Source organism: Notechis scutatus, chromosome 1 (genome assembly GCF_049901735.1).
Source record: "Notechis scutatus isolate UNSWTSFEM ecotype Mainland chromosome 1, rNotScu1.2, whole genome shotgun sequence".
Taxonomy (NCBI): domain Eukaryota; kingdom Metazoa; phylum Chordata; class Lepidosauria; order Squamata; family Elapidae; genus Notechis; species Notechis scutatus.
Window position 1 is genome coordinate 3434182 of NC_142009.1, and position 9524 is coordinate 3443705.

The following is a 9524-nucleotide window of genomic DNA, read 5'->3' on the forward strand; positions in this document are numbered from 1 at the left end:
CAAAGAAAACGAAGGAAGAGTTGGAAAGGGACCTTGGAGGTCTTCTAGCCTAACCCGCTTGCTCAAGCAGGAGCAGCTTTCGAAAGCGGGAAGATTCCCAACCAGGGCGGGGGGAAACTGGGAAGGCTTCAAGAAATGCGGCAAAAAAGGGAAGGGCGTTTTATTCTGGGACCATTAATGAATGAGGAGGATTTAATTAATCCGTGGAACCATTTGCCTCCAGAGGTTGTGGATGCTCCAACACTGGAACTTTTTACCAAGAGATTGGATAACCCTTTGTCTGAAGTGCTGTAGGGTTTTTCCTACCCAAGCAGGGGGTTGGACTAGAAGACCTCCAAGGTCCCTTCCAACTTCTATTCTCCTTCCTTCTCTATTCCATTCCATTCTATTCTATTCTTTCTAATTCTATTCTATTCTAATTCTATTCTATTCTATTCCATTCTATTCTATTCTTTCTAATTCTATTCTATTCTAATTCTATTCAATTCTATTCTAATTCTATTCTATTTCATTCTATTCTATTCCATTCTATTCTTTCTAATTCTATTCTAATTCTATTCAATTCTAATTCTATTCTATTTCATTCTATTCTGTTCTGTTCTATTCTCCTTCCTTCTCTCTTCCATGCCATGCCATTCTATTCTTTCTAATTCTATTCTATTTCATTCTAATTCTGTTCTCCTTCCTCCTCTATTCCATTCCATTCTTCCTTCCTTCTCTATTCTATTCTGTTCTGTTCTATTATAATTCTATCCTATCCTATTCATTCTAATTCAGTGACAAATCCTAGTGATAGGGAGGCTCTAGAACAGAAGTCTCCAAACTTGGCAACAAGTGTTAAAAAGTTCACATCTCAACAACTCTTCTTGGGGACGTTCCTGGAATGAAAACGTGCAGCTGGAACAGTCGTTTTCCTAGGTGGTCTTTAGGAGGGTCTTCCAGCTCAGGATCCTCCCTGCCTGGAGCTCTTCACCTTTGGATCCCTGAAACGTTTTCAGGAGGAAAATAGTAATAATAATAAAAAAAAGAAAGACTATGGGGTCCTGGGTGCTCTCTGAGCTGGGTGGCTTTCTTGCAGACGTTTCGTGACCCAACTAAGGAACATCACCACTGCTGGGAGGGAGGGGGGTTTGTGGAGGGGGGGGAGGACTGTGGGGTCCTTTGATGTTCTCTCTTGGTGGTTTTCCTGCAGGCATTTCATAACCAAACTAGGTAATGCCATCAGAAAAGGGAGGAACGGCAGCATTGGGACATCCTTGGTGCTCTCTGAGCTGGGTGGTTTTCTTGCAGACGTTTCAAGACCCAACTAGGGAATATCATCAGTGGTAGAAGAGACAGGGAGTTGAGGGGGGGGGAGTTGAGGGGGGGGGGAGAGGAAGAGGACTGTGGGGTCCTTGGTGCTCTCCGAGTTTGGTGGTTTTTCTTGCAGACGTTTCATGACCCAACTAGGTTACATCATCAGTGCTAGAATGGAAGGGGGTTGTGTAGTGGAAGAGAAAAGGAAGAGGAGGAGGAGGGGGAAGATCGTGGGGTCTCTATTGCTTCTCTGAGCTTCCTTGTTTTCTTGCGGACGTCTCATGACCCAACCAGGGAACATCATCAGTGCTAGAAGGGGAGTGGGGTTTGTAGAGGAGGAAGAAGAGGAGACCTGTGGGGTCCTTGGTGCTCTCTGAGCTGGGTGGTTTTCTTGCAGGTGTTTTATGACCCAACTAGGGGAGATCATCAGGGAAGGAAGGAAGGAAGGAAGGAAGGAAGGAAGGAAGGAAGGAAGGAAGGAAGGAAGGAAGGAAGGAAGGAAGGAAGGAAGGAAGGGGAAGATAGTTGGGTCCTTGGTGCTCTCTGAGCCTGGTTGTTTTCTTGCAGACGTTTCATGACCCAACTAGGTAACATCATCACTGCTGAAAGGGAGCCATGTTTGATCTGCCGCCTTATTGTAACATAGGAGGGAAGGTTGTTTTCTTCTTGGTGCATCCTTGATTAGGCTTCTCTTTACTTTCAAGCCACTGGCAAACCACTCGCAAATAAACCAAGAGCAAACCCCCGTCCCCTTCTAGAACTTATGCCGTTGCCTAGTTGGGTCATGAAACGTCTGCAGGGAAACCAGCCAGCTCGGAGCCCATGGAATCGCTGTGCAAGGCAGGCAAAAGGGAGCTCCCAATTAAAACCAAGCAGAGGTGGGAAAAACCCGCTTTACGCCCCGATTCCGAAAACTTGGGTCTCAGAAAAATCTTGTTACGTGGCTAACTGGCCTCCGACGAAAACTGCCTGGCGCGGGGGAGAAAGACGTAACAGGCGTTGAAAGAGCACTTACCGACAAGCTGCATTTGCCTCCCTGCTCTGCGAGTCTCAGAAAAGCACAAAGCCCACGGAAGGTTTTTTTTGGGACACCCCTCCAAGAGGACCCCTTCTCTCGTCTCCTTTCCGCACACCCAACCACCGCGCACGCGCCGAACACTCAAGACCAAGGCAGCCGGGTGGAGTTTGGCAAATTGTTTTTACTTAAAAGATTAACTTCATGGAGAGGCCTGGCACAGATGGATGTACATGGCAGGTGAGGTGAGGGGGGGGAAGGAAGGCTAACGGCTTCCATCACGAATCTCCCCGGCGACGGAAAAACGCCGACATCGCTTCCGACGTTCGCCTCTCTTTCGCTGTCGAAGGCAAGCAAAGCTTTTTTTGAGCGGTGGGGCGGTCGGGTGGGCATGTCCAGAGTGCAAGTCCTGGGTTGTTGGTGGTGGCGGTGGGAGCTGCCGCCCCCACTTCCTCGAATAAACCTAAGTTGTGTCCCAGAAGGGGTATCTGGAGGGAAAGCGTTTAAAGACGCCCACCCGGGCAGGGCTGAGCAGATCACCGGGGAAGCCGACGACGGGGGAGTTGGTGGAGGACGATGGGTGTGGGGGCTACTGCCCTCCCCTCCTCCTTGCAAGCGGGTTCATTGGCTGAACAGACACCCCCCCCCCCAAAAAAAAGGGAAGAGAGCTCAAAACAATCCCAGGAGTTAGATCGAGACCGGTCAAGCCAGAAAGGGGGGATGCTCTGTTGCTCCCACTCACCCCTCCTCCACGTTGGCGACTGCAGCTGTTTCCGATTCAGGAGTGGGTGTTGTGTGTGTGTGTGTCTTCTGTCCCCCCTCCCTCTCTTTTCAGGCCAGGCTCCAGGCCCCCCTTCTGCTCCCAGTCAGAAGTGAGATGCGGGTGGGGAGGGGAAGATGTAGCCAAACGGAAGGAGCTGGAGTGGTGTGTGTGTGTGTGTGTGTGTGTGTATATGTTGTCTGTGTGTGTGTGTTTTTTTTTTAATTTAGCTAAATTAAAAGTCACACCGATTTTTTAAAAAAAAAGAAAGAAAGAAAGAAAGAAAGAAAGGAAGGTCGAAAGTGCGACACACACGAGATTCTTCACACATTCTTCTATACAGGTGTGTCACTTTTACGCCTCTGAGCCCTATAGGTGTGTTAAAAGGCAAATCCTATAGTTAGTAGCTAGTGTTGGCTTTTTTTTTTTTTAAGTGTGCAAGGAAAATAATGTACAACAGAACGCCGGGTGGGGCAGCTGGTAGCGATTCGAACCGACTGCGCCCCTGGGCGCCCACAGCGGGACCGCTTTCCCAGCCATGGCACGGAGGGTACCCTTCCCCCACCGACCCTGAGGACATCTACCTTCTGGGCCCCCACAACGGGCCCCTGTGTGGCTCCTCGGAGATCGAGTCGCCACAGAAGCCGAGGTGCCCCCTCGCCGCAGGCTTGGCAAGGACTGGCCCTCGCTCGCTCGCACGCAACGCCTCGCCCGCGACCAACGTCTCCAGCAGCCGGGACTCCCCGTGGCAAGTCAAAACCCCTACGAACGTTTGCGGTTGGACGTGTCAACGAGGAAAAAAAGAATAATAATAATAATAATAATAAATGCGGCAAGCCCAATAAAAACTGGCAAAACGTAGTGTCAGGAGCAGAGACTCACGGTCTCTTGGCGGGGGCGGTTTTGGGCGGGGGCGACTTTATGGCATCGTTCACAAGAACCTCTGGCATCCGGCTGTGGTTTGGCGGTGGATCGGAACGAGAGCAGGCGCGCCGGCTGGGAAATGGGGGACCTGGCCATGGTGTTGTGAGACTGAACTTCGGTGAGATGTCACAGTTATTAAGCCACACACCCCCACACCGAAAAAGAGGCTCTCCTGCCCGCGCACTCACCCCCGGCTTCTTGTACACATGCTCACTCGCACGCCACCCAGCCCCTGGGGGCCGAGCTGCACAAAGGGTTCGAGCAGGTGCATTTTACTAGTGCAGTTCTGTCCAAGCCGTCGCGGAAATTCTCGAGGCTGCGCGTCGTAGTGCAACAGAAAACGCGCAGGCGGACGCGGTCCTGGGGTGGGGTGGGGTGGGCGCACATGCGCCATCGCGGCCTCTCCCGATGGGCAAGGTCCTGGGGAGCTGCTTTCCCTCGGCCCCCTCCCTAAGGAGGAGCCACCCAGAAGAGGTGTTGGAGGGGGGCAGCTGAACCGACACGAAAAAGGAAAGGAGCCGGGACTCCGGGCCCCAACGGACAGTTACCCGCGGAGCTAAAGGGGGGGCAACCCTCTCGCCTTCCTTGAGCTGGAGGGGAGGCAGGGACCCCGCTCTCCCCACAGCCCCGAGGGCTTGTGTGGGTGGGTGGGTGGGTGGGGGGCGAGGCATTGCCACCCCTTCTGCCTTGCACGGAGCTTCCTTCAAGCCGGTGCATGTCAAGGCGAGAGAGAGCGCCACGCTACAGCCAAATACTATGACATTCCAGATAGCAAACGCGGAAAGCGAGACTTGCCGCGCGAGAGACGGGCCCCACTGAACGGCAACCCCCCCCCCTTTCCCCAAGCCTGCGCTGCCCGGGACCGGTTCCTGGGGGGTGGTAGGGGGAGGGAGAAGAGGCCTTGTTGGCAGTTCCTGCGGGCGGGCAGACGGCGCCGGCGGGGGGTGGCCCAGCCCGTAAAAAGGGGCACCGAACGGAAGGTATTATGTGTAAGACATGTGTGACCCATTGGAGATTTGCGAGGTGACGCTGGCGCTGCGGCTCATGCCTGGCTCTGTCCGTCCCCCGGAAGGCGTCCGCCTCAGGGCCTGGGGGCTGTTACGGACCCCGAGCGAGCCGCCCCGAGGCACCGCCGGCAGGGGCCCCGAAGGGTGTCCCCACGGCTGGGGGGCCCCCGGCATGGGATGGCCCCAGGCTTGGGGCTGGCCTGCCATGGGGTGGCCCCAGGGAGGGCCCGGGCCCCCCGAAGGGTGGTGGGACCAGCTGGAGGCTCCGGGATAGCTGTGGCTGAAGGCCTCGGGGGAGAGGTTGGAGAGCAGCATGTTGCCGAAGCCCAGGCGCATGCTCTCCGAATCAAAGGCCTCGATTTCCCGCGCCTGGCGCTCCAGCAGGCCCCGGATCCGCTCCGTGCGCTCGTTCTGCAGAGCCAGCATCTCTTCCTCAATCTGGACAAGGGGGGAAATAAAATAACATTGGGAAAGAAAGGAAGGAAGGGGTTGGGGGGATGTTACCTCCAAAGGCCAAACTCAAAAGTTTCTGAGGGCTCCGGAGCCTCCCCTGCTTTCCCCCCCCCCCGGGGCCAAGGTAAGGGGCTCCCCCTTTGGGCTGTGGCTCTTTGGAGAGCAAGCCGAAAGGCATCGTGCATCCTCAGCCGTGGGAAACCTCCGTGCTGGGTGGGCTGCTCCGCCCACCAGCTTTGCCCTCGAATGGGGGTCAGCCACCCGCGGGCTCCGGAGCCTCGTGCGGCTCTTTGGGGCCCTCTGCTGTGGCTCCCTGTCGGGTGATCCCGCCACTGGCCTATCCCTCCCCTCCCCATCACTCCTCGCTTGGCCTGAGAAGGTAAAACACACACACACACACACACACAAACGAGAGGGAGGGAGGGGGGAGAGAAAGAGAGACCCACAGAAAACACCAGGAGCCACAAAACCAGGGTAGACGTGGCGGATGGGGGGTGTTGTGTGCCATGTGACTGGGTGGGAGTGATGTTGAGTTGGCAACGTCCACCAGAGTTTTGTGGCTCCTGGTGTTTTTTTTTTCCAGGGGGAAATGGGTCAAATGGCTCTTGGGAGTCTGTTGGAGGTTGCAGACCCCTGCCCTAGAAAGACATGGGGAGAGGTGGGGGGCGGCGCAGGGTCAACATCCTCGGGAGGGGAAGGATTTGCAGAGTTCGGGAGTAGCTGGGAATAGCCAGTTTGATTGCTGACTGTTCAAAAGTTATAACAGTGCTGGAAAAAGTGACTTATCACCTCCCCTCCCCCCCCCCCTGTTATGTGGCCATGGGGGGGGATGCAGGATTTATTATTACCTTTATGGTCAGACTACGACACGGGCACAAGGAGGTCGGCTGAGCCTCCCTTCGTGCACTCCCCGCCCAACACACAACTCCTAGCGAGCACAACAATCCCTAACCCAGACCCAATACACTGTGTGACCTGCCAGAGTATGTTCACGAACTGGAATAGAGCAGAGCAACTAAGTCAGCCAAGGAGGACTGTTTGGAAACTGAAACTAGAAGTCGCCTCGGCGTGGCTCGATATGAAGCTCTGCAACTCTGCAGCTGTGTTGAGCTCTGAGTCTGACTACTGGAAATGAAACCGCTTCTCTCCTCTTGCTCGCCTGCTGAACTAAAGCAGAAGAGAAACTAGCTCGCTTGCTTGCTGAGGACTGGAGCTCTGCTCTGAAGTTACCTGCAACGTGTTTCCGTCTTGAGTTTGCTCCATGTTGGAGAAATCTACAGCTGGTTTGTAAAAATCTACTTAGTACGTTTATAGAGATGTTAAATGAAGCATCAGCCGCCTGTGTTTGTTTTTCTGGCGCTGAATTAACACTGCAAAAAACTCCGGACGTGACAGGCCGGCCCTACAAGGCTATTATAGCATGTTGACATGAAGTTTATTTTCCGTTCAGGAGTCTGACAGCCACGGGTAGAAACTGTTCTTCAGCCTGTCGATGCGGCTGGCTCTGCTTCTCTGTCTCCCACCCGACGGTAGGAGAGTGAAAGAGGGCTGACCGGGGGGGGGTGTGTGAGCCGTCCCTGAGGATTTTCCTCGCTCTTCTAAGGCAGCGAGTCCTAGAGAGGTCACCTAGCGGTGTCAGGGAACACAGCCCACGATGCTTTGTGCTGGGCTCACCACCCCCCTCTGTAGTGTCTTTCTATCCGTGGCTGTCGAGCCAGCATACCACAACCACACCGTCATGCAATATGGGAGGGCGCTTTCTCTCGTGGGCCAGAAAAAAGGAGGGGATAGGTGTGGAAAACGGTCCCAAGTCACTTATTTTCAGTGCTCTTGTCATTTTGAACAGTCACTAAGTGAACGGCTGTACGTTGAGGACTTAACCTGTATTTGTGGAGGGCGGGAGGCGAATTTTAAAGGAGGGGAACTGCCAGGGAATTCTGGCCACCCGGACTGACCCAACCTCTCGGCCCGGCTGTAGCTCTTCCCCAGAGGAGGAGAATTTGGCCCAAAAGGGTAGAAGGGAGACCCCCCCGCCTCCGTACCTTCTGTTCCAGGATAGCCCTCCGCAGGGAGACCCTCTGCTCCAGTTCACGCATCTCCCGGTCGTGCTGGGCCTCGGCCTGCATCTTGATTTTGCTCTGGTAGGCGTTGAGCAGCTCCAGTTCCTGCTGTAGTTGCATCTTCAAGACCTGGCACTCCGCTTCCTGGGCTTCGTCCAGACGCAGCTGAGACACAAGAAGGGAAGGGGGCGCGTGACATGTGACATGTTTGCTCCAGAGGGATCGGCCTGTTGGGGTTCGCCGGCAGCCGGCGCGGACGGCAGCGGAATCGGACAGCGGGGAAGAACGGGAACCAGTCCGGGGTGTCTGGAGAGGACTCGGACGAGGGTCCCGCGTCCGACTCAGAGATGGGGCCAGGACCATCTGGGAGTGGGGTGCTGCCTCCGGAGTCTGGCAGCAGTGAGGAAGAGGAACAAGGGGAGCCTGTTCCCAATGCGTGCTTGCACAGAGCTGCTAGAAGGCGAGAGCAGCTGAGACAAAAGGGGCGACTCGGGAGTAAGGCTGGGAGGTGATTGCCCCTCCCATGAGGGATAAAGGGCAGGCAAAGGTAGAGAAACCTTTGCAGGAAGCAAAGTCATTTGTTCTGTTCAGATTAATCCTTGAAGCTCTGTGTGGACTTCGTACTTCGGTTGGTTTTTTTTATAATTCATTTGGCACTTTAGTTGTTGGCAGCGATTCAAAGGAGAGAAAGGTGGGTGCTTATCTCGAGGAACTATTTGGGACTCATTACAGGCTGGGAAGGAACATAATTCCCAGCCGTTGAAATAAAACAAGAGTTGTTTGGACTAAGCGTGTGCTTAATTATGGTCTCAGGAAGCCTCGGTCAGAACACTGCTCAACCTCGGCCCCTTTTAGAGGGATTCCGACTCCCAGAATACCCCACAGCCAGCATGCTTTAAGAAGGATCCCTGGTGATATTCAGCCGGTTTGCACCAGTTCAACAGAATCGGTAGCTAACTTTTTGTTCAGTTCAGCAAACCGGCTAAAGCCTTGCCTCCCGGCCACTCCTTGCCTCTCCCAGGCCCTCCTCACCGGGCAGCTCATCTGGACGGCCAGCGGCTCACCTGAGCTTACTAGAGCCACTTTATGCCATGACATCACCCGAGGGGAGCAGGAGCAAAGAGGCTCCCTCCCTCCCTTTCTCTGAGCCTGCACCGTTCAAGGCATTCCTTTTCCTTTTCGGAGTCCGAGCATCCATATGACTACCGCCACGGGCTACCAGCAGCCACAGTGGAGCTACCCCAGGAGGTTCGGGCAGGGCTAGTACTCCTGGTAGGTCTCTGACCCTCCCCGACTCCCTCTTTTCGGTCTCTGCTGGCCCCTCTGGCAGCGGCAGGGAATAGGGCATTTCCCAGCAGCAGGGAGGGAGAGGGAGAAGGGGGCAGCCATGAGCAGAGAGGGGGAGAGTGCGAGGCTGGTGCTTCGGGACGAGGCGGTGCCAGGAAGCGTCTGTGTCTGGTTCACCTGCCATCTCTTTAACCGGTTTTAAATTATTTGAATCCCACCACTGAGAAGAGTGGACTTCCACTCCCAGAATCCCCCAGCCAGCCATGCTTTAAGAGGGGAGGACTTCCACTCCCAGAATCCCCAGCCAGCCTGCTTTAAGAGGGTGGGCTTCCACTCCCAGAATCCTCCAGCCAGCCTGCTTTAAGAGGGGTGGGCTTCCACTCCCAGAATCCCCCAGCCAGCCATGCTTTAAGAGGGTGGACTTCCACTCCCAGAATCCCCGCCAGCCTGCTTTAAGAGGGGTGGGCTTCCACTCCCAGAATCCTCCAGCCAGCCTGCTTTAAGAGGTGGGCTTCCACTCCCAGAATCCCCCGCCAGCCTGCTTTAAGAGGGGTGGGCTTCCACTCCCAGAATCCTCCAGCCAGCCTGCTTTAAGAGGGTGGGCTTCCACTCCCAGAATCCTCCAGCCAGCCTGCTTTAAGAGGGTGGACTTCCACTCCCAGAATCCCCCGCCAGCCTGCTTTAAGAGGGTGGGCTTCCACCCCAGAATCCTCCAGCCAGCC

At 54.9% G+C, this 9524-nt stretch overlaps 1 protein-coding gene across 2 annotated transcripts in view; it reads right to left on the reverse strand.

Annotated features, from left to right (window-relative positions):
• Positions 1-2479: 2479 nt before the first annotated feature.
• The window catches only part of TAOK1 (TAO kinase 1), a 95230-nt gene continuing 88185 nt past the window's right edge, over positions 2480-9524 (reverse strand). For both annotated transcript variants that reach the window (XM_087955764.1, XM_087955768.1), the window contains 2 exons: positions 7498-7680; positions 2480-5440 (listed from right to left, as the gene is read on the reverse strand). In XM_087955764.1, coding sequence (XP_087811890.1) covers positions 4979-5440; positions 7498-7680 — 645 coding nt within the window. In that variant the 3' untranslated portion in view covers positions 2480-4978. The remainder of the gene's footprint in view (positions 5441-7497; positions 7681-9524) is intronic.